The 25237-nt window shown below is 37.0% G+C and overlaps 1 protein-coding gene and 1 pseudogene across 19 annotated transcripts in view; both read right to left on the reverse strand.

Annotated features, from left to right (window-relative positions):
- The window catches only part of ZMYM4 (zinc finger MYM-type containing 4), a 160500-nt gene that overhangs the window by 45989 nt on the left and 89274 nt on the right, over positions 1-25237 (reverse strand). For 11 of the 19 annotated variants that reach the window (XM_045374916.3, XM_005544004.5, XM_074012536.1 and 8 more), the window contains 5 exons: positions 15122-15643; positions 13321-13382; positions 12796-12966; positions 4947-5031; positions 4435-4690 (listed from right to left, as the gene is read on the reverse strand). The exons of 1 other annotated variant lie outside the window; for it this stretch is intronic. In XM_045374916.3, the coding sequence (XP_045230851.1) occupies positions 4435-4690; positions 4947-5031; positions 12796-12966; positions 13321-13382; positions 15122-15632 (1085 nt within the window). In that variant the 5' untranslated portion in view covers positions 15633-15643. Of the gene's footprint in view, positions 1-4434; positions 4691-4946; positions 5032-12317; positions 12391-12795; positions 12967-13320; positions 13383-15121; positions 15644-25237 lie in introns of those variants that run through there. 7 more of the 19 variants (XM_045374925.3, XM_045374928.3, XM_074012549.1 and 4 more) reach the window with 2 other exon arrangements.
- LOC141408397 (large ribosomal subunit protein uL18 pseudogene) lies at positions 20814-24218 on the reverse strand (annotated as a pseudogene).

Genomic DNA, 25237 nt, shown 5'->3' on the forward strand with positions numbered 1-25237 from the left:
ATAGCAGTAGTTATTAGAGAGGAAACTTTTTCCATCTCTGCTTATTCAAATCAAATTGAAATCCTTCTTATGGGGAATGATTTCCAAATGAAACCTGTTTGACTATATAGACTATGTAGAGAAACAATGCACATGCCAAAATTAACCAGCTAGGTGACACAAGCAAATCTTTTAGCTTCTTTGAATTTAGCTTCCTTCTATTTTTGGTACATCCAACTCATCAGTTTTACAATCAGATAAATCAGAGTATACCAAACTGTTGTAATCACCGTGTAAATAAGACGGGATAAAAAGGAAGGAAAGGTAGTGTTGAACAGGAGATGAAAGAGTAGTTCAGGAAGTAAAATGGAATATAAGGAAAAACAAGGTTGACAATGGTTGAAGACTGAAGCAAAAAGAAAGTAAGTATTATGTAAAATGAAAAGTATGAGAAAAGTAAGAAAGAAAATGAAGAAGAAAAGGCTGAGGAGATAAGTAAGAAGTACCTGAAAGAACAGAAAGGGGTGAATGAAAAAGAGAAAGGAATTAAAAAAGGGTAAAAGAATAAGTCAATAAAAAGGTAGAACTGTTAAGAGTCAAGGGATAACAGGTTGAAGAAATGGAGAATTTGGATAATGGATAAACCAAACACGAGAAGAGAACATAATCTTAAAGAGCAACTGAATTACGTAAGATCAAGACATAGATAAAATGACACATAGGTAGAAATGACCTGTCTCTATATAAAGCTTAGGCAAACACCAGAGACCAGAGGCCAAAGAAACTTGATAAATCTAGATGAAAAGAGTAACATGTATGGACAAGAATAATAATTTTTTTAAATGAGAAAGAGGGCATATTTAAAAACTTATATGAGTTTTCCATAGCCATTTTGAAAATAACTGATAAATCTTTGAAAAAAAAATCTATGACTTTTTTTATTTTTTATTTTTTTGAGACAGAGAGATATGACTGACATTTTAGGGGCTGGGTCACTATATTGCCCAGGTTGAGTCTCAGACTCCTGGGCTCAAGCAATCCTCCCACCTCAGCCTCCTGAGTAGGTGGGACTACAAGTGCATGCCACCATGCCCAGCCTATGGTGATTATAAAAGGATAAATATCGCTGAAATTTTAAAGACTGTTGATCCCTAGAGTAAGAATTAAAGGAACATGAAGTTATTATATGAAATGATTTCATGACAAAATAAGAAAGAGAAAAAACCCTATAAAAATTAAAATCTTCAAACTGACTTAAATCTTAGAATCCCACGATGAGTGCCGGGCACGGTGCGGTGGCTCACGCCTGTAATCTCAGCACTTTGGGAGGCCGAGGCGGGCGGATCATCTGAGGTCGGGAGTTTGAGACCAGCCTGACCAACATGGAGAAACCCCATCTCTACTAAAAATACAAAAAAATTAGCTGGGCGTAGTGGTGCATGCCTGTAATCCCAGCTACTCAGGAGGCTGAGGCAAGAGAATCGCTTGAACCCTGGAGGTGGAGGTTACAGTGGGCCAACATTGTGTCATTGCACTCCAGTCTGGGCAACAAGAGCAAAACTTCGTCTCAAAAAAAAAAAAAAAAAAAAAAAAGAATCCCATGATGAATATACTGGAATACAGAAATTAGAGACAGGATATATACCTAAGCACTCATTTTTAAAAGTATATTTTACAATTCAAGCAGTATAGTCTATTTTTACTAAATAATTTTACTGCATAAGTTATAACTATAAAGTAGTTAAGTATAGCTTTTTTAAAAGTTAGGATCATTGGGCCAGGCGCGGTGGCTCACACCTGTAATCCCAGCACTTTGGGAGACCAAGGCGGGCAGATCACGAGGTCAGGAGATGGAGACCATCCTGGCTAACATGGTGAAACCCCGTCTCTACTAAAAATACAAACAATTAGCAGTGTATGGTGGCGGGTGTCTGTAGTCCCAACTACTCGGGAGGCTGAGGCAGGAGAATGGCGTGAACCCGGGAGGCAGAGCTTGCAGTGAGCTGAGACTGCGCCACTGCACTCCAGCCTGGGCGACAGAGCGGCGAGACTCCGTCTCAAAAAAAAAAAAAAGTTAGGATCATTAATTCTCCCATTCAACAAATACTTATTAAGCATTTACTGTACTGGGTATACTAAAGTAGATACACAAAGTTCCTACCCTTGTGGGGGTGTGTGTGTGTGCAGAGATATATATTTATTTATACTGATATAAATTATATGTATTTACTATGTGTACAACATAATTTTCTTTTCTTTTTTTTTTTCTGAGATAGTGTCTCACTCTGTCGCCCAGGCTGGAGTGCAGTGGTGCACTCTTGGCTCACTGCAACCTCTACCTCCCAGGGTCAAGTGATTCTTGTGCCTCAGCCATCTGAGTAGCTGGGATTACAGGCATGCACCACCAAGCCCAGCTAATTTTTGTAATATTACCAGAGATGGAGGTTTTACCATGTTGGCCAGGCTGGTCTTGAACTCCTGGCCTCTAGTGATCCACCTGCCTTAGCCTCCCAAAGTGCTGGGATTACCGGTGTAAACCACCACACCCAGCCATGACATCATATTTTGAGGAACAGGCTGAGTATCCCTAATCCAGAAATCCAAAATGCTCTCAGTATCTGTAACTTTTTTAGCGCCAACATGATATTTAAAGGAAATGCTCATTGGAGCATTTCAAATTTCAGATTTTCAGATTAGAAATGCTCCATCAGTTAGTAGATATAATGCAAATATCCCAAAACCTTTTAAAAAATCCGAAATCTGAAACACCTCTGGTCCCAAGCATTTCAGGTAAGAGACACTCAACCTGTGTATGTGTGTATGTGTGTCTGTGTGTGTATATACACACACTGTGCGGTCCCTAAAGCTAGCTAATTAATATTTGCATTCCCTCAGTTATTGCTTTTGTGGTGAGAACATTTTATATCCATTCTCACCATCTTTCAAGAATACAATTATCATTAACTATAGTCACCATATTGTACAACAGACCTTCAATTCTTTGTAACTAAAAAATTTCATATCCTTCAACCAAAATTCCCTGGCACCTTCCCCAACTACTTCCTCATGGTTTATGTTCTAATGAAATAAATTTAAAAAATAATAATCAAAATCTATCACTCAAAATAGCCCTGGGATAATTATTATTCTAACAATGACAACATAACTCAAAGATATATTTTTTAAATTCCCTTTTATAAATTCCTTCACAAAAGGCATTGAAAGTCACAAAAGCACCAATCTTATTTAATCAAATTTCATTTTTGAACAAAAATTGATATAAAATATCTTAATCTACACTTTAATCAATATACATGATTCTAAATGGCTTTTAGCCACACGTGAACAGTAAATAAGCACTCAGGAGATAAAAATTGATAGCACAGAAGCTATTCAAAAGAATGTATAATTAACTTAAAAGATAGTCCCAAAACAAAAAGTTGCAGAAGTTTCTATTTTTCTTTTAAATAGTGGCAATTTTACAATAAAAATAGAAATTCCGAAGAAAACTGAAGTCAAATCTACATTTGCATACATAAGTTACAGTATATATTTAAGCTGCCTCAAATATAACCAAAATTTACTCTTTCAGTCATTTAAAAAAAATGAAGCATAAATGATGTACATATAACTAACTTCCAGAAAAACTTCTAACCACATTTAAATTTCTTTTAAACATCTCTTAACTGAACTAGAAGGAGGAGTATCTTTTTTTCCTCTCCAGGCAGACAAAGTGCAGCATCTGTGTGAGGAACTATAAACACTACTGCCTAAAGTAATAAATGAATCATGGTTTGAGTAGCCTGATTATAGAGTGTTTCAGAACAAGAGCATTATTCCTCTTTTTCTGACTTAAACTGTTTCTAACAATCACAAAATTAGTCAAAGTTATTTTGTATTCCTCAAATATATCAGGATGACCTTATTACAGTCATAAGGTCATACCCCTTTTTTGTTATTTAACATTCCAATGGACACAATGAGGTAGTTCAGAGATATTGAGAAAATAAAAATATATACACTGGAAGCCATTTAAGGTTAAGAAGAAAAGTATTAAATAAATTCAAATTACATAACAGGAAATATAACTTTAAATATTTGTTGGATTTAAATATCTATTGCCTATAGTTATAAGATAAAATACTGCTGTAATACAATATCCCTAAATGTGCACTTTTTGTTATATTAGGCACTTCAACTAACAAGGATGGGAGAGCTGGTTTCAAAAACAATACATAAAAGTAACATTATTGAAAGCTAAAAAACAAGTTGAGCACCTAGCACCTGGAAGACTGAAAAGCAACAACTGAAAGCAGACAGAAAATAAAGTATTTCTCAAAAAAAAAAAAAAAAAAGGAGTAAATGTGGAATATCAAATGTAATACATGGGCTAAGAACAAAGTATGCTGAGAGAAAGGAAAGAAATAAAAAAGATAATTTAGAATTCTGCTATACTTTGAGCAACTTGAACAAGTTTTCTTGGTGAGAGGAGGCGGTGGGCGGGCAGGTGGAACTGTATATCCAGTGAGGCACAGTGTGGAGCAGAATAGCTGAGTAGACCCTTTTCTCTGATAAGCAGTTTGCCCCTTCTGGAGGATTTTTTTACAACCAGAACAGGAAACTCGAACAGCTGTGGCTGGAACTGAAGGAAGCATTTTATTCATGCCAGATGACGCCAGTGAGGGCTGAAAGCCAGTAGTCAACTGTGGAGCTTTAAAAAAAAAAAAAAAAAAAAAAAAAAAAAAATTGAAAGAAAAAAATGTTTTACTTTTTACCATGAATTTTAAGTAGACATTCTTTCTCTTCTAGAGCTAGTCTTGAAACCCAATAGTAATTATGCAATATACAATTTAAAGGCATCCTAAGTGGGTAGAGAGAGCTGCCTAGTTTATTAATACAAGCAGAATTTCTTCTCAATCATATTGGTCAGAATATACACAATCCATTTATTCAGGTCTGTTTCTTACCAAGAGGGCTGCCACTGACTGAAAACACAGCACTAATTTTCAGTTCCCCCTCTTGAGTTTTTTGCTGTTGGCCATGACTATACTCCTTTAAAGAAGAAAAAAATAAATAAATACATAGAGAAAAGAATAAATACCTAAAGACATCCAGACATTCAAGACATTTTACTACCACTATAAAGAGGTGGAAAATGTTTAAAACATTAATAAGAAATAAAATACAAAACAGCAAGCAAACTATAATTAAATATGGGTATAATATGTATATGCTAGGAGTGTAAGAAGGAAAAAATGAAAGTAGTCTGTGACACTACTAAGTATTTATAAATTATTTTTGAAAAATCTTCTTTAATTTTATTAAAGTATTATGAGTTACTGTTTATTATAAAAGTAATACACAATCACTATAGAAAATTTAGATAAATAAAAATAAGAAAAAAAATCTAATCATATTTTAATCATCCCAAAACCACCACTGTTATTCTTTGGGTATATTTCTTTCCAGTCTTTTCCCCATCTCAATACAGAGGTTTTATTTCTTAATAAGTTGTAATTATACTAAATATACCATTCTTATAAACTGATTTTTTGCTCATTTGAATCATTTCAACTTTTTGTATATTAGTATATTACTCCAAAATAACTTATAATGGCTAAATATACCAGTGTTTCCAAAACTGAAGTCCAAGAATCCCTGAGGTCTACGTAGTCTGAAAATTCTAAAAGAATGTTATTTAAATTTTGTTTTTATTTCAATGATTTTTATGTGCACATACACATATTTTAAGTCATGGGTAACCACCATATAACTGAGTTCTACTACAACTTTTCAGTGCTGTTTGCTTTTTACAATTACAGGATTGCATTCTAAAATCATTACATAATAGATTTAACTTTTATTTTAATTGTTTATCATATTGTTTATCATATTGAAACATGCAAAAACTCTGCAAGACCACTTATTCTTGGAATTCTGGAGTATCTCAGATATATCTCCTTCTCTGTGGTGGGGAGGTGTCGGCACATTACTCAAGTTTGAGACATACAAATATATATTATTTAAGAAACGTAACACATTACACAGAGATGTGACTGGGATGAGGTGAGTGAGGCACATGCCTCAGGTACAAAATTAAGGGGGCACCAAAACCTCAGTAATCAAGATAATATTTTAACACAGTATTTTTAAAAATCAAATTTATGCAAGGTCCATGATGAGCAAAATATCAAAATTTTAAAGAAATACCAAATCAATATTACTGATTTTTTCCTTCTGCCTCAGGCTCCAATGGCCCCACATGGCACTGAGATTATATAACCACAACACAATGTTGGTCCATTTAATGTTTCCGCATATTCAGTACAATGAGCAATGCCACGATGAATATCTTTGTGAATATTCATACTCCTGTATTTAGGATTATCTCCCAAGAAAAGAATTCCTAAAGTGGAACTACTAGGTAAACAGGTACATAGTAAAGGTTCTTGATACATAATGACAGATTGTTTTCCTCCCCAAAAAATGTTCTTAATTATATCAGTAATTTATGAAAAAACACCATTTAAAAGCATTTTCCCACTTTGTTTCAATTTGCAGCTATTTTTTAATGTTCATTTACAAAAAGTACATTATAATGGAACAGTATTAACTCTCAGTAGCATTTGTTATCAACATTTCCTCAATGTGTACTTTGAGTTAAAATTTTATATATTTATTTCCATTTTTATGTCAAAAATATCTGACAGTCTTTACCTTTGTGATTTCTTCTATCTCTTACAAAGTTTTATTTCCACATTAAAAGAATAAGAAAATAGTTTCGTTTTTATAATAATACAGTCCTTTAATCCAGGGGTCAGCAAACTTTATCTGTAAGGGGCCAGATAGCAAATACTTTTGACTTTGCAGGCCATATGGTCGCTGTCCCAACTACTCAATTCTCCTCTGATGGAGTAAAAGCACCCAGATAATATGTAAATGAATGAATGTGGCAATGTTCAAATAAAACTTTATTTATAAAAGCAGTGGGTGGAAAAACAAAAAAAATGGGGGGGTGGAGGGCTGGATTTGGCCCACCACTAATAATTTGCCAACCCCTGCTTTATTCCATTTGGAATTTACTCATTTTGATGTATAATGAACTTTTTTTTTTTTTCTTTTTGAGACAGAGTTTTGCTCTGTCACCCAGGCTAGCTCAACCTCAGCTCACTGCAACCTCTCCTCTCGGGTTCAACTGATTCTCCTGCCTCAGCCTCACAAGTAGATGAGATTACAGGCACCTGCCACCACGCCCAGCTAATTTTTGTATTTTTAGTAGAGACGGAGTTTCACCATGTTGGCCAGGCTGGTCTTGAACTCCTGACCTCAAGTGATCTACCCACCTCAGTCTCCCAAAGTGCTGGAATTACAGGTGTAAGCCACCACGCCCACCCCTTTTTCTTTCTCTAAACAGTGAATTCCTTTCATTTGCCACTGATAAATATATCAAATTCTTAAAAAATAATGTCTGTTTTTGGGCTATCTCTTCTATATCATTTTCAGTCTGACTAATCTTATCACATCATGCTATCCTAATGAAACTAAGTGTAGAATGTTTATGGCCAGGCGTGGTGGCTCACACCTGTAATCCCAGCACCTTGGGAGGCCGAGCTCGGCAGATCACCTGAGGTTAGGAGTCTGAGACCAGCCTGGCCAACACGGTGAAACCCTGTTTCTACTAAAATTACAGAAATTAGCGGGACATGGCGCACGCCTGTAATCCCAGTTACTCAGGAGGCTGAGGCAGGAGAATCACTTGAACCCAGGGCGGGGGCGGGGCAGAGGTTGCAGCGAGCCGATATTGCACCATTGCACTCCAGCCTGGGCAACAAGAGTGAAACTCCATCTTTTAAAAAAAAAAAAAAAAAAGAAAGAAAGCAATGAATTATATGATGTTCATCCATTTAACAGTGTTTGCCGCTCTCAACCTCTCCATCCATTTTTTAGAAGGGATGTGTAATAAGTGTGTGTATGTGCATGCCTATTATTCTTCTACAAAACTTCGTAACCTAACTTGATATTTACATCAGAATTGCATCAAATCTGAATCTCAATTTTTTTTTTGAGATGGAGTTTCACTATTGTCCCACAAGTTGGGGTGCAATGGCACGATCTTAGCTCACTGCAGCCTCCACCTCCCAGGCTCGAGTGAGGCTCCTGCCTCAGCCTCCTGAGTAGCTGTGATTACAGGCGTGCACCACCACGCCCGGCTAATTTTTGTATTTTTTAGTAGAGACAGGGTTTCATCATGTTGGCCAGGCTGGTCTTGAACTCCTGACCTCAAGTGATTCACCTCCCTTGGCCTCCCAAACTGTTAGGATTACAGGCGTGATCATGATTACAGGATTACACCCGGCCTTAAATCTTAATTTAAAAATAACTGACATCTTCATATTTCTTACATTTAAAAAGATGGATTCTTCATTATTTCAAGTTATATTTGATGTAAGTACTGGTTGCTGCTGGGAATAGTGTATCTTTTTCATTATATCATCTAACTAGGAAGTTTACAGAAATATTGGTATAATTCAACTACATACTCCACTAAATTTTCATGAATTCTATTAATTCTTTCATAAATATTCTTAATAGCAAGTGATAATTTTATTTCCCTTTTTCCATTATTTTTTCTTTTAATTTCTTTAACATGGATTGGAGTAAAAATCCAACAAGAGTTAAATAATAACGATGACATCCGCAACTTGTATTCTTTTAGTAATATTAACAGAAAGTTTGCATCATTTTACTTGAACTTCAATAACTGTTACTGATCTGAAGTAGTAGTTCCTTATCATGATCAAGAAAAAAATCTATTGTAAGAAATGGCTGAATTACATGAGATATCTTTTGGCATCTAATAAAGTGACTATTGCAGATACTCCTATTTGACCTGCTGATGAAATGTATGTATTAAAAGATTTTCTAACATCAACTAATCATGACATTCCTTCATTATATAGTGTATTAAAGAAAATTTCCTTAAATATTTTTATTTTAATCTCAGAAAACTCCAGAAACAACCAATACTCATTGGCATACATTAACGGTCTCCAGTCAGCTCTCTCAGTCTCTGTGATGGCTATTGCAAACTTCTGTTGGATTCCTTTAGCCTTGAGTACATATTATTTGTGTAATACAGTAAAATAGTATACATCTTAAGTACTGTCTGTATGGTCCACAATGCCTTCAAGGCACAATCATGTTTGGTTTATGTTTGTATCCTCCCATGATCACTAATTCCACAAGTATTTGATAAATCAATGACTAGCAAATAACTAATAAATATTTTCTGAGAAGTAAACATCTAATTGGTACCCAAAAGCTTTCAGAAGCAGAAAAACACATGTCAAAACAAAACAAAACAAATCCTATACCAATACCTTTACTTTCTTACTTTACTACAAATGAAGACCAATATTAATATCCCATGAAAGTATTTTAGAAATGAGTAAGTTTCTATTGCCAAATTAACTCAACATGGCTAAAACAAAGCCCCAACATTTGAATTATCACATTTTCTTCCCAAAACTGTATGAATCACTATTATGACAATTAGTTCATTTGCTTTCCCATTTTAATTGAGTTCTTTCAATGAGAGACTACACATTAGCTCTCCCTCTATCATCATGAGCAAGAAGAAAAAGAAATCATGATTTTAATGTAGTATTTACTGAATGTACAGATTTTAGAACCTACAGAAAAGGGAAATGAGGAAAATGAGGTCTCTGGCTCTGTTTAAAGTATCTATTTTGAAACCTTCTCTAGGTATTTTAAAAATTAAACAACTTTTATTTACAGAAAGATTAGTACACTAAAAAAAAAAAAAAAATACTTTGATTACGACCCCAGATTGACTCCTTCCTGGCCATGAGGCCTGAGTAACTAAATCTCTGTATCTCTCAGCTCTCTCATCTACAAATGTTAACATCCTTTACTCTGGCCATCTTAAATAGGGTTGTTAGGAGAATTAAGCAACAGAGTACATGTAAAAGCATCTGTAACTGTAAAAGTACTACAGAAAACATTATAGAAACATGCAATAGAATTAGAACGAAGAAATGAAACTGAGAGACCCAATGACATCATGCCAGTAATAGAGGCAGGAGGACAGACGATGACTGGCAAATCCAGAATATCATAACTGAAGAAATAACCAAGAGCAAATGGGTAGAGGAAGTTAAATACATATACACACATGTCAGCACCTTGTTATACAGGTGCTGTATAAAAGTAAAGAAATTAGGACCAAAATGAATTGTGTAAAAAAGAGAATTAGCAAGTGAGCTAAAAGCAAAACTACCTAAATTAAGCACAAAGAAAAGCCAAGGAAGTTTTGAAAAGGTGCCATAAACTAAAGCTATGATTGTATTGAACCATGAAAAAAGTTACTGGTAACTGGATGGTCAAAAGTAAACGCTGACCACAACTGTAAAATCTATCGGTATTTTATGAGAGGCTAATAGTACTTTTTTGAGACTAATAAAATAATACACTAGAGTTCCCTTTTCCAGTACATGGGAAATGAATAAAAGTAATAAGTTATGCAATACTGAAAGGCGATACTCCTCTAAAAGAAAGAGGGAAGGTAGAAAAGGGTGTGGAAAAGACAAGAAAAAGAAAAGAAGGAAAGAATCATGTATCTAGTTTAAAACATGAGCTGCTCTGGGGGGATTTCTAGAAGAATTATCAAAGGTCTGATCCTATAGGACTGGTATGGCTGACAACAAAAAGGACTCCTCAGGGAAAACCTAGCTCTATCCACTCACATACTGCAAGTGCCTTATTGTGGGGTCAGGGTAAAGAATGTTTTTGGATCTTATGCCCAGGATCTACTCACATTACTGCTTAATTCTCAAGTCCAATCAATCAGGGAGGGAGTCTTTGGGGAAGTTCTTCTCCATAATCATGATGAAACTTCATATTCATATTCAGTATTTTATAACACATTTTATAATTCTGAATAAGTATATAAAAATCTAAGTGTTTCTATCTGTTCCATCCTATTTATATTCTCTAGCCAATGGAACCTCTGACTGTTTTGAAAACAACAATACTAATAACCTTCTCAGTGTTCTCTACCCCTACTATATTTGGTTTATGCTTCAAGTGCCTTTTTGTCCCACGGAAGTGTCACATGGGTCAAGTACAAAAGAAAGAGATGATTTTGGTACCCTGCCAGCATACCCACATTGGGGCAGGAGAAGAGATACAAGATCTGCCCTTCATATAGACATAGTTGTAGTCTTCTGAAGGATATACTGCCACATGAACTTTCCCCAGGTGTTGAGACATCTATTTATCCCTAATTCTGTGCTCACAGAAGTTAGAGACAAGCCTGTGCAACTTACTCTACCAAAAAAAATATATATTATTATTTTTATTGTTTTTTTTTTTTGAGATGGAGTCTCACTCTGTCATCCAGGCTGGAGGGCAGTGGTGCAATCTCAACTCGCTGCAACCTCCACCTCCTGGGTTCAATTGATTCTCCTCCCTCAGCCTCCGAAGTAGCTGGAATTACAGGCACCCGCCACCATGCCTGGCTAATTTTCTGTATTTCTAATAGAGATGGGATTTCACCAGGTTGGTCAGGGTGGTCTGGAACTCCTGACCTCAAGAGATTTGCTGGCTTCAGCCTGCAAAGTGCTGGGATGACAGGCATGAGCCACCACTTCGGGCCCCTCTACCAAATTTTTTTTTAATTCACCAGTGTGGTGGTATACGCCTGTGGTCCCAGCTACTTGAGAGGCTGAGCTGGGAAGTTCACTCCAGCCTGGGAGGTTGAGGCTGCAGTGAGCAGTGATTGCACCACTGCATTCCAGCCTGGGCAACAGAGCAAGACCTTGTCTCAAAAAAAAAACAAAAAGAAAGAAAGAAAAAGAAAAGAAAAGAAAAAAAAAAACAAAAAGAAAGAAAGAAAAGAAGAAGAAAGCACTTTCACAGAAGTCTGACAGTCTCAAACCCTCTAATACAAACAGAAAGATAGGAAAATATAAGCTTCTCCCAGATTAAATGTCATTTCAGAAAAACAGCCAATTCATACCGTCTGTACAAAACACAGATACCCTCAAATAATTGCTGCTATTGCATACTCGTCCCTTGGACCCCTTCTTGCACTTCAAAATGATTGCAGCATCTGATATAACTTTTTCCTTCTATTCCAACAATAGCAACATCATTAACTGCATGGATAGCTTAGCTGACTTCAGGACCTCACAGTTACAAGATCTCTATGATTTTATCTCCAGAGCAACCTTGAAATAGCAGAGTTCTACCTTCACTCTTATTACTCACAGATCTCAAACTTGGAATCACGTATCATTCATCAAAGCCTCCTTTACCTTCTATCCACTAATCCAATGAACTGGTTCTTCAATCAATTAACCCTTCCAAAGATGATCTGTCCATTAACCCCTCCTGAAAAATATTTAAATCCATATATAGCCTGTACTTCATTAGCATTAACTGCAAAAGGCTTACTATCCTACATAAATTTGATTGCACCACAAACCCATAAACTACCATAAACCTTCAACCATATCTGCTGTATACTTCTCAAATCCTTGCACTAAAATGCATTGCAAAAATCACAGTGGTGTTAAGAAACACAGATGATTAAAAGCCTTAATTACTACTCAGGAAAAGTTTCATACAGCTCATTAATGCCTTATATGGTAATTCAAATAGCCTCAACCTTCTTTAAGAGTTTCCTTTCACCCTGTCAACAAACTATTTCACTTCTTAAGCACTTCCTCTCTCAAATGAATAATTCAATGTGTGGAACAAAAAGAAGGGGGGGAAAAAAGGTGAAATGTTTACTTGAGCATTGTCAGGTTCATCTTTAATTTTGTCTAGTAGTCCCTGCCGTGGTGCCATTGCTTTGTCATACTCATCATCCAAAGGTTCTTCTTTAATTCTAATATTTGATGCAAAGGAATTCCCCAGTTCCGAACCAATGGATTCTTTATTGGCAAATGGGTAGCTGGAATCCTAAAACACAATATAAAGGATTAATAAATATTCAGACTTAAAAATGATTCCTCTTCAGGTTTAACACCCAAAGAAAAGCTCATTGGAAATGAAGAACTCTATGGACATTCATTAGCGTCCCTATGCCTAAAAGTAAATGTGTTATATGTCTAAATACCAAATACAAACAAAGACCCTAAGAGTTGAGGCTTTTTAGAATGTCTCCAATGATGACCTTACACAAATATTAAGCAAATAAAAAAAAAAAAAAATCAGTGCTCTACCTAATACATTGTTAGAATTTAGAAAGTGACATAAAGAAAACTTTGACACTTGTCACAGTTACAGCAATCTACATACACACTGAAAACTTACCCTAAAGTTTGTTTCTGGGGTTTGTGGTAAATGGGTATGTAATGTTTCTTCAACTTGATTAGCTATTGAAAGGAAAAAAAAACAAACAAACACATGTATATGAATAACAAATCTTATAAAGAGTGACCTAAAAAGCTATCATTTGATAACCACCTCTCTTTTCCAACAAAGATGCTCGTTAGAGTGAATGGGGTCCCAAAAACACCCAAAAGGTATTTTCACTCGAAGTTCTGCACAATCTGGCCCCACCTAACTTTTAGCCTTACCCTACATTTTTTCCTTGCTCAAACCTAAAAAAAAACAATTATTTTTGCTCTGAAAATTGCTTGTGTTTGTTCTCCCCCATTTCTACTTATTCTGTTCCAAGTCCCCTCTGTCTATCCTAATCTTTATAGTTTTCCAGACTCAGCTCAGTCAAAAATTCACCTCTCCTCTATAAAACCCTCCCTGTTCAATAAGTTAAAAATCATCTCTCTTCTAAGAATCCCTAAAACACACTGTTTCAATTATTTGAAAGATATCTTCTTGAACTGCCTTATGACAAGCTCTTCTATCATTGTCTTTAACTGTAAATTAAATCTTATGCTATTCCACTGGACATTGGCACTTCTACTGCCAGACCTGTCTTGTCCATTCTACTACTAGACATTATGTTCCTTGAGAAACATGACTCTCATACCCCAAGAAGGGATACTGGAAATATATACTGAATTATAGAGAAAAACATAGTATATCCTTGCACAGCCTTGTACATACTCAAAAGCTGTCTCTCTAACAATACTGGTTTGTTCTTTCTACCATACATTTCCTAGCATTGTTAGAAGAAATACAAGGACTGGTATAGAATACTCGCTTTCCTTCACAGCTAGTGAACATTTATTGAATAATTACTATTTTACTACACTAGGTTAGGCCCCAAGAATACAAAGATGAGTAAGATAAAATCTGGCCCTCAACTCCTACACTAGTAGGTAAGGTAAAACAAATACAGAACTATAATACTGTGTGATAAGTACTATAAATAAATAATGAGGCATGAAAACGCTGTGGAAATATAGATAAGGAAACAATTCATTCTTGATGTAGAGCAGTTAGAATGATGACAGAGTAGAAGAGGTTTATGAGTTAGGCATTGTTGGATAAGAAGTACTTTCACAAGCAAATATACAGAGAGAAAATGACATGCAGGCAAATGGAACAGCAGGAGGAAAGGAAGGCATAGAAGGAAATATATGATATATTCAAGAATGTTAACTACAGCTAAAGTATAGGGTACACCGGGCAAAGAGGCTCAGGAGAAACCTCAAGAAACTTCTAAAACATAAATTAGAATTTTTTTTTTAAAAAAAACCTCCCTTTCAGATAGAGGTGAGAGTTTATAAACAAAAAATTAAATTAAATTTAAAAAATAAAATAAAAACTCCCTAATTTGGACTAAGTGGTGAGACAGCAGTTTGAATTAGTGCTTACAGCACAAAGAAGTTAAATCCAACTTCAGGTTCCAATGTTCAACCAAAGAAAATGAACAGGTGATTCAAGTATCTTGCCTTTCTCATCAAAACATTGCAACCAGGGGAGGGAGAAATGAGGTTTAGAGCTATTTTCAACCATTTATACCATTACCAAAAGTTACTGGGAGAAATTCAGTCACTCTGCAAAGAACAAGGACAAAAGAAAAATGACAAGCTTACAATGAATTTAACCGTTCATACTTCACTTAACATCAAAAGTAATAAAAGTTATATATTATGATCAGTAATTTTTAATTGTGTTTTATGGTTCTAATTCCAACAATTATTACCTGCTTTATCAAAAAAACTGCTTTTCAACCTTGAATCCAAATCTTTATGGGGTTTATCCAACCGTTTTTCACGTTCATAAGTTAGGTCTCTATTTTTCTCCTTTCCAGAAAATGTCTCTTTGCTGTTTTCTCTTACTAGACTAAAATCTTTCCGTATTGATTTAAAGACAGAAACCTGATCAAACTGTTTAGGAAAGTCTTTTTTTAACTTATTTTGAATTTGTATTTCATTTTCATTGTCTGATTCATGCTGTGTGACTCTTCTCTCTACTTCCAAGCTATCATCAGTATGAATTGAAGACACAAGATTGTCCTTTGAACTAAAATCCTGTTCATCCTCATTGTCACTACCAACGACTGGAATTCCTGCAAGATCCCCAGAGTTCAAAAAATAATCATCTTCATCCAGCAATGAATTTTCAGATCCTGTTTGATTCGGCATTCCATAAGACATGCTGTCAAGGGTAGGAGTTAAGTTGTGGTCTATATCTTCAGACATTTCTGTATCCATGATACCACCACCTTAAAAAGTAAAATACTGTTTAGACAAACGATAGTGCTAAAGACCACAATGATAAGGTCAGTTTGGTATTTAACCAAATAAATATTTTTTCAAACATAATACAGATATTACCATAGTATTCATTTAACACTTTGATATGGGTGTGACAGATATGACTATTCTTATCTGACAGTTAAGGAAACGAGGAGCCAAAACTTGAGAAACTACTTCAGGTTAGAAAAGAAAGCTGTGAGATATAGAGAAAAGAGCACCAACTTCAGAATCAGACATATCTGTGTTGAAATCAAAGCATGATCCTGAAAATCGATGTAATCCTGAAAAGTAAACTCTCAGAGTCTATCTATACAACAGCATAATACTCACCTTGGAGATTAATTTGTGGTGAGGATTAGGATTAAAGGACCTACTAACACAATGACTGACAAATAGAAGGGAATATAAAATGGTATTTATAATTATTATGGCGATTATTCAGGTAAAACTGAGATCAGCACTCAGGTCCTCTGGTCTGAGTCCCATTTTCTCTGCACTAACACTAACAAACACTTATGGCAGTTAATATTTAAACATAAAAATAAATTTTCTCCAACCTAGAATAAAAAATTATTTACTGTTCAAAACTACTAATATATACTAATCTCTCCCATTCCAAAACAAAACAAAGCAACCCCCTAGCCCTACAATGCCCTCATTCATCTTCCCTTCACAAACTTGTAGGAAAAAAATTCTACATAGTTTGCTTCTACTTCACCTCTATCCATTAACCCTTTGAGCTTAATACAATCAGCTCCCAACTTTCCACTGGAACTTTTCTCACTAACATCATCAATGATCTCCCAATGCTCAAAGCAAATTGACTTTTTTCAATCCCTAAGTGGCATATCCCTCATGGATAAAATTCCTTTGGATTCTTTGGTACTCTTATTTCTTCTTACTTTCCTTAATTGCCTTATTAATTTATTTTACACTCCTCTTCTTCTGTTCACATGGCTTCAATATTAGTTTCTCTGCAAGATTTCCATTCTCTTTACTTTCACACTCAGATTGAGCTATTTTGTTCACCTCCATAACACTTACCTTTGCTATTGACTTCCTAAGCACTTAAGCTTAGACCTTTCTTCCAAGATTTCGGAAGTCTACATTCAACTAGCTCCTACACGTTCTCCAACTTAGCATCTCTAAAATCAAAACTCATCATGTTCCCTCCCATTCCAAGCACATGCTTCTTATAATTCCCTCAGATGGTTAACAGATTCACCAAACCAGCAGGTGCTCAAGATTTCCCCCTGGACAAATTCTGTCAACTTTACTTCTTATCTCCCTCAAATCCATCTTTTCCACTTAGCACCTAGATCTAATACTCCACATCTCCTGCTGGATTCTACAATACCTTCAAAGGTATACTAATTCAATCCACATGTATACTCAGGAAGCAACCATACCCTTATAAACTCTATGCCCAGACCACATTTAATTGGTCCATCAGCAAACAAACTGGAACTGATAAAAACAGAGTGAGGCGAAGACTAAAAATATTAGTGGCATTAGCATCCTTGCTCTGATTTGTTCCTGAAGCCCAGTTACATCCTTCATGTGGCTGGTTCTTCAACCCTTCTCTGGATGCCATAAATCCCATAAATTCCTCTTAAGTTGATTTAAGTTGGATTATCTGTAATCAGGTCCCAACTGATACAGAATCCAAAGGAAAGCTTTCCTGGGCCAGGCACAGTGGCTCACACCTATAATCTTAGCACTTTGGGAGGCCGAGGCCAGAGGACTGTTCGAGGCCAGGAGTTCAAGACCAGCCTGGGCAACATAGCAAAAGCCCATCTCTACAAAAAAAAAATTTTTTTTTTAATCAGCCAGGTGTAGTGGTACACACATGCAGTCCTAGCTACTCAGGAGGCTGAGGAAGGAGGATCATTTGAACCCAAGAGTTTGAGGCTACAGCAAGCTATAATTGTGCCACTGCACTCCAGCCTGGGTGATGTGACAGGGCAATCCTCTGTTTCTTTTTTTTTTTTTTCTGAGCTTTGCTCAGGTTGCTCTCTTCCTTAATGACACCAGAATTACCTTTCCAAAATATAAGTCATTTCACATTACACCCTCCCTTGAGATTCTTCAATAGCTCCCCACTGCCTGAAGTATTCATTCATTCAGTACATATTTATTAGGAAACCACCCTGTAGTAGATATTGTGCTAGGTTCTAGGGATAAAATGATGAAAGAGATAGGTATGACTCTTCCTCCTCACAGAGCTAGAAAAAATAAACAGAAAATTAGAAACAGTATGAGGGTAAATAATTTGAGTCCATGTCAAAGGGAAGGAGAGAAAAGTTTGTTTATATCATAAGAACGTTTGCTAATAAACATAGAGGCAATAAGATTTGGAAAAATTGTTTATACTTTCTAAAATAATCAAATGAGACAACAGATAGTAAAACAGATGCTAAAATTTTATGAGATGTATGCTGAAGAACTTACAGGTGAGTCATCTCAACGTTTCATCATAAGTAGCTGACCACATAGCACGTGCTCTGTAATTTTTCATGAATGAAAAATTAGGCATTTTATGTAGTCAGAACATTGAGTTCTACAGTACATGAGAAGTCAATACTAAGAAGTAACATTGTAAGCAACTTTCCATATCACTACATTTACTTAGTTAGTTGGTTCATTTTTTGGGACAGGATCTGGCTCTGTCAACCAGGCTGTCGGGCAGTGGCATGATCTCAGCTTATTACAACCTCCGCCCTGGGACTCAAGCAATCCTCCCACCTCAGCCTTGAGTAGCTGGGATTACAGGCGCACGCCACCACATCCAGCTAATCTTTGTATTTTTTGTAGAGACCCAGTTTGGTCTTGAACTCCTGAGCTCAAGCAATCTGCCCACCTCAGTCTGCCAAACTGCTGGGATTCTCAAATCCCATGAGCCACTGCACCCAGCCCCTTATCACTACATTTAAATTCAGGATATAGTATTTGAAGAAAAGGGTAGTCATATCGAAAAATGAGATCCCTAACTCACATCAAAAAAATTTTACTCATGTATCTAAGTTTAGGCATAAAGAAATAAAACAGTAATATTAAATATAAACTATGGAAGAATTATTTTAATAATATTAAAGAAACAATGGAAGAATTATTTTTGAGTCACAGAAAGAAGCCTTTCTAATAATGACCAAAAATAATCCAGAATAAAAGATCAAGTTATAAATAAAAATATAAAAGATCAAATGTGACTTTAAAACTGGCTAGAGATGAGAAAACACAAACCAAATCAAAAAGATAAAAAGATAAACTGATTTAAAAGGTTTTATTTCCCCGGGCACGGTGGCTCACACCTGTCATCCCAGCACTTTGGGAGGCTGAGGCAGGCAGATCACAAGGTCAGGACTTAGAGGTCAGCCTGACCAACATGATGAAACCCCGTCTCTACTAAACATACAAAAATTAGCCGGGCATGGTGACACGCGCCTGTAATCCCAGCTACTCAGGAGGCTGAGGCAGAAGAATTGCTTGAACCAGGGAGGCAGAGGTTACAGTGAGCCAAGATCGCACTACTGCACTCCAGCCTGGGCGACAGCGTGAGACTTCGTCTCAAAAAAAAAAAAAAGTTTTTATTTCATTTTATATCACAAAGGGTAATTTCCTTAAAAGATAAAAATAGGACCTATAGTTCAGTAAAGATATAGACAAACAACCAAATACATATATAAAAGCAAAGGGTTCAAACAAACTTTTCAGAGACAGTAAAATACTAAGGTTCAACAAGAGAAATGCAAACTAATAAAACAATGAGATACCATGTTCACACAGTAAGTTGGTAATAACAAAAAGTTTTGATAAAAGTCTTGCAGCTGGCCGGGCGCAGTGGCTCATGCCTGTAATCCCAGCACTTTGGGAGGCCAAGGCAGGCGGATCATGAGGTCAGGAGATGGAGACCATCTTGGCTAACATGATGAAACCCCGTCTCTACTAAAAATACAAAAAAATTAGCTGGGCGCGGTGGTGGGCACCTGTAGTCCCAGCTACTCAGGAGGCTGAGCCAGAAGAATGGCGTGAACTCGAGACACAGAGATTGCAGTGAGCTGAGATCGCACCACTGCACTCCAGTCTGGACGACAGAGCTAGACTCTGTCTCCAAAAAAAAAAAAGAAAAGAAAAAAAAAAGTCTCGCAGCTATGCTATAGGCCAAAATTGGGAAACTATGGCCCAAGACTAAAATACATACAAAGAAAGTTCAAAATATTTACCATCTGGCCCTTAACAGAAAAACGTTTGCCTACTCCTGCAGTCAAATGCTACTGGTAGGAATGCAAACTGGTACAAAACTAATAAAGAGCAATTAAGTAATATTTTTGATACTTTGAATACACAGAACTCTTGACCCAACAATTCAATTCAATTTTTTTTTTTTTTTTTTTTTTTTTTGAGACAAAGTTTCACTCTGTCACCCAGGCTGGAATGCAGTGGCGCCATCTTGGCTTACCGCAACCTCTGCCTCCCGGGTTCAAGTGATTCTCCTGTCTCAGCCTCCTGAGTAGCTGGTATTACAGGCACCTGCCACCATGCCCGGCTAATTTTTTTTATTTTTAGTAGAAACAAGGTTTCGCCATGTTGGCCAGGCTGGTCTCAAACTCCTGACCTCAGGTGATCCACCCGCCTTGGCCTCCCAAAGTGCTGGGATTATAGGCGTTAGACACCATGCTCAGCCCAACAATTCAACTTTTACAAATTCATCCTGCAAATATAATCTCACAAGACAGTGATGAAAAAGAGCATTTATAGCAGAAAAAGACTGAAAATAGCATATGTGTTCATCAGTGAGGCTAACTTAATTATAGCACACACCTCTAATGGAATATTATATAGCTGTTAAACAGAATGAGGTAGCTTTATGAATTCCCAAGATATGTTAAGTGAAAAAATTTTTTTTAATCTTCAAAATGCACTGGAGATTTACAGCTTTCTCAGAGATGTCAATTTCTTTTCTTTTTTTTTTTCTATCTTTCTTTTCTTGAGACAGAATCTTGCTGTCACCCAGGCTGGAGTGCAATGGCATGATCACGGCTCACTGCAGTCTCAACCTCCTGGGCTCAGGTGATCCTCCCATCTCAGCCTCCCAAAAAGCTGAGACCACAGATGTATGTCACCACATTCAGCTAATTCTTTTTTTATTTTTTGTGGAGACGGGAGTTTCGCTACATTGCCCAGGCTGGTCTCAAACTCCTGGGCTCAAGCACTCTTCCTGTCTTGACCTCCCAAGGTTCTGGGATTACATGAGCCACAGAACCTGGCCTCAGAGATGGCAATTTCTAACAAAGCAACTGATTTGAATGAGCAATTTTGGTACTTACACAATAAATCTGTAGACTGCATAAAATCTTATGCAATTAAAATATAAGTACTAGTTACATTACTTAACTGAATCAGAATTTGTCTCATCCTTGTGATCCCTATAACCAAATAAAAGAAACAGTTTCTGTTTCTCAGAGCTTATATCAAGAGAACAAAACAGAACACTATGATCACAGTAGCTGAAACACCTGAAAGCACAAATTTCTCATGGAAGATTTCTGGCTTTTAGACACTATGACTATGCTTGGCGTGTATGAGGAAAAGCAAGGATGGTATGGCTGGAATTGCATATATGATAGGAAGAGTGATAAAAAAATGAGAAAACAGAAACAGAGGATAGGTCTATTAGGAAACTGCAAGCAATACGAAAAAATTGCAATGTATGTAAGTGTAAAAGGAAGTTGTTAGAAGACTCTACAGACAAATTAACATAATTTATGTTTTACAAGGATCATACATTTTACACATAGCTTCTGTGTACTATGAAGTGTTCAATGTTATAGGGAGCAGAAGAATGGAAGCAGGAAGACCACTTAGGACCACTTAGGAAGCTACAATAACCCAAGGAAAAACTGGTAGTAAAACCCAAGGTAAAAATAATGGTGGATGTGAAGAATAGTAGTCAGATGTGGATATATTTTCAAGGTAGAGGCACTGCCTGATATGTATATGAGATGCTGGGTATGAAAGGAGTCAAGAACAACACAACAGGGTGTCATTTCTTGAGACAGAAACACTAAGGGAGGACCACACTGAAAGACGGAGAATGAATAATTTGGTTTTGGGATGGCAGACTTTGATATCCTTCTTAAATCTTCAAATGGAGATATCAAGAAGGCAGCTGGATATATTAGCCTGTAGTTAAGAGAAGACTGGCCAAGTAATGAGACATAAATTTGGGACTCATCAATGAAGAGATGGTACTTAAAATTCATGAGACTAGATAAGATCACCTAGTAAGTTTATTTACTATAGATGGAAGACAGCTGAGAGTCCAGACATACTTCAGTACTGCAAAATCTGGTCGAAATGAAGGAGTCAGAAAAAGACACTAAGAAGAAACAGCTAATAGAGTAGGAGAAAAATGAGGAGGCTGGTGTCATAGAAACTAATGAAGAAAACAGGAGGGAGTGACTTAACCATAATGAATGCTGCTGAGATGACTGATAAAATGAAGACTGAGAACTTAACTTCTAACTTGACAACAGCTACATCAGTGGGAAAATGAGTATGCAAGTCAGAGTGGAGTGATCCCAATACAGATTGAGAGGAAATAACTTGAGAATCCTAGTATAAAATAATTCTTCAGAGGAACCGAAGGAACAGAGATAACTATTCAGAGGCCCTTAATAGAGGTTTTTTTTACTTTGGCCGTGTGTGTGTGTGTGTGTGTGTGTGTGTGTGTGTGTGTGTGTGCGCGCGCGCGCGCGCGCGCGCGCGCATGCACGTGTGCGCACTAATTTTTAAATTATTCGTAGAGATAAGGTCTTGCTCTGTTGCTCAGTCTGGTCTTGAACTCCTGGGCTCAAGTGATCCTCCCACCTCAGCCTCCCAAAATGCTGGAATTATAGGTGCAAGTCACTGTGCCCGGCCTATTTGTTTTTTTTTTTAAATAGATTTTTTTTTAAGATTGAGAATATTACAGCTTTGTAGTATGCTCACAAGAAAGCTCTAATAAAGAGCAATGAGTTCAGGAGGAAAATCTGTGTGTAATAGAGACTGTGATCAGTAAAATGCAAATAGACTTAGATTTTGCAAAAGGAGAATAAAGTTATTTTAAGTAATTTAAGAACAACATTTGTTTGATAATGAAAGTAAATTTCATACTTCGAGGTAAAGTCAACCGTCATTCTTTGTCCCTCTTATGCTTAGTCATTGTTTTAGCAGTATACTGATACTTCTAAGCTATATCCAACAAACATTTCAAGGTATAACCACCAACTAAGGAATTCAACTATCATAAATAAATATTGTGAAATATTCTAATATATTAACTCCTCCTGCACATTTTTGTTTTCCTTTTTTTTTGGGTTTTGTTTTTTGTTGTTGTTGTTGCTGTCCAAAAAGTTTATTGTCTTTATCTGAAAAATCCTCATAGAAAATTGTTTGGTTTAGCTCTCAGCAGCCCGCTCCTGAGCTCTGAGGAAGTTTGCCTTCTTTTGAGTTACCCAATCTTTCTTCTGAGCAAGGGATATTTTGGCATGGTTCCACCTCTTCTTTTTAACTTCTTTCTTGGGCTTCTTTTCATAGACTGGATTCTCTCGTATAGGAGCATGAGCTTTCTTATACATCTCCTCCATCATGTCTGAAGTTATGCTGTTCTTTACGTATTGAGAGAACTGTTTCTTGTAAGCATCTTCCCATTCTTTCATTAAGTAGTTCATGTAATCTGCAACATCCTGGCCCATGATGTGCTTCTGGTGTACTTCTGCATTAAATTACTTGCTTTCAGAATCATAACCAGGGAGTCATTTGGTACTGTGAGGGATAGACAAGCCTCCATCCACAGCGCTCTTCAGGGCACCCAAAACTTTATTGCCAGTGTTAGTTCTGGCAAGGCCTGCATCCAAATAGCAAGTAACGGCACCTGGCTGACCATGACTGTTTTCCACATTGTATTCATCACCAGTCACCTCCACTTGGCATTCACAGATCTTGTCCATGCCAAACCTATTCAAAAGTCTGCGGGCCAACAGCAGGCCAATACAATATGCTGCAGCATAATTTGTCAGGTCAACCTTCACACCGTATTTTGGCAGTTCATTTGCATATGCTGCGCAGACTATCATATCCCCCTCTATACGGGCATAAGCAATCTGACAAATGATACCTCTGTTTGTTACACGAATTATCATCCTGTATTTATGGGTTTTGTATTTATTTTTATTCTGCATCACCAAGCGTTTCCAAGCATAGTAATCAGTTTTACCCTCTCGTCATCTTCTAAATTTCACTTGGTATCTCTTAAAGTAAGCCTTATTCTTAATAACTTTAACAAACCCCATCCTGCAGAAGAGAGACCTGAGTCCGCGGCTCGACAGAGACCTGCGGGCCCAGCAGCACTGGGAGGGGGAAGGGCACATTTTTGTTTTTTTGTTTTTTTTTTTTTTGAGACGGAGTCTCGCTCTGTCACCCAGGCTGGAGTGCAGTGGCCGGATCTCAGCTCACTGCAAGCTCCGCCTCCCGGGTTCACGCCATTCTCCTGCCTCAGCCTCCCGAGTAGCTGGGACTACAGGCGCCCACCACCTTGCCCGGCTAGTTTTTTGTATTTTTTAGTAGAGACAGGGTTTCACCGTGTTAACCAGGATGGTCTCGATCTCCCGACCTCGTGATCCGCCGGTCTCGGCCTTCCAAAGTGCTGGGATTACAGGCTTGAGCCACCGCGCCCGGCCCACATTTTTGTTTTTAATCAAAGCATAATTTTCAGAAATAAACTAGTATTAATAGTAATTTTGGCCGGGCGTGGTGGCTCACGCCTGTAATCCCAGCACCTTGGGAGGGTGGAGTGGGCGGATCACCTGAGGTCAGGAGTTCGAGACCAGCCTAGCCAACATGGCAAAACCCCATCTCTACTAAAAATACAAAAACCAGCTGGGCGTGGTGGCACATGCCTGTAATCCCAGTTACTAGTGAGGCTGAGGTGGGAGAATCACTTGAACCTGGGAGGCAAAGGTTGCAGTGAGCCAAGATCATTCCATTGCACTCCAGCCTGGGCAACAGTAATTTCAACTTTAGAAATCATGGTTCTCTAACAATTCCTTGCGATTACTACCTTTTTTCTTTTTTTAGATGGAGTCAGGAAGATCACTTGAGCCCAGGAGTTTCAGATCAGCTTGGGCAACATAGCATGAGACCTCGTCTCTACAAATAAAATTTAAAAACAAGCCAGGCATGGTGGCACGCACCTGTAGTACCAGCTACTCAAGAAGCTGAGGCAGGAGGATCACTTGAGCCTAGAGTTCAAGGCTGCAGTGAGTTATGATTACGTGACTGAACTCCAGCCTGGGTGACAGAGACTCTGTCTTTAAAATAAATACATATATTAAAAAATGAAAAACAAAAATTATATAAATTAAAAAATGAAAAACAAAAACAAGGTAATTGCAGTTTGTTTTAAATAAAAGCTTAAGTTAGCACTGTGCTTTGCCACAGAAATTTTTTTTTTTTTTTTAAAGACAGAGTCTTGCTCTGTCTCCCAGGCTGGAGTGCAGTGGTATGATCTCAGCTCACTG

This window comes from Macaca fascicularis, chromosome 1 (assembly GCF_037993035.2).
Source record: "Macaca fascicularis isolate 582-1 chromosome 1, T2T-MFA8v1.1".
Taxonomy (NCBI): domain Eukaryota; kingdom Metazoa; phylum Chordata; class Mammalia; order Primates; family Cercopithecidae; genus Macaca; species Macaca fascicularis.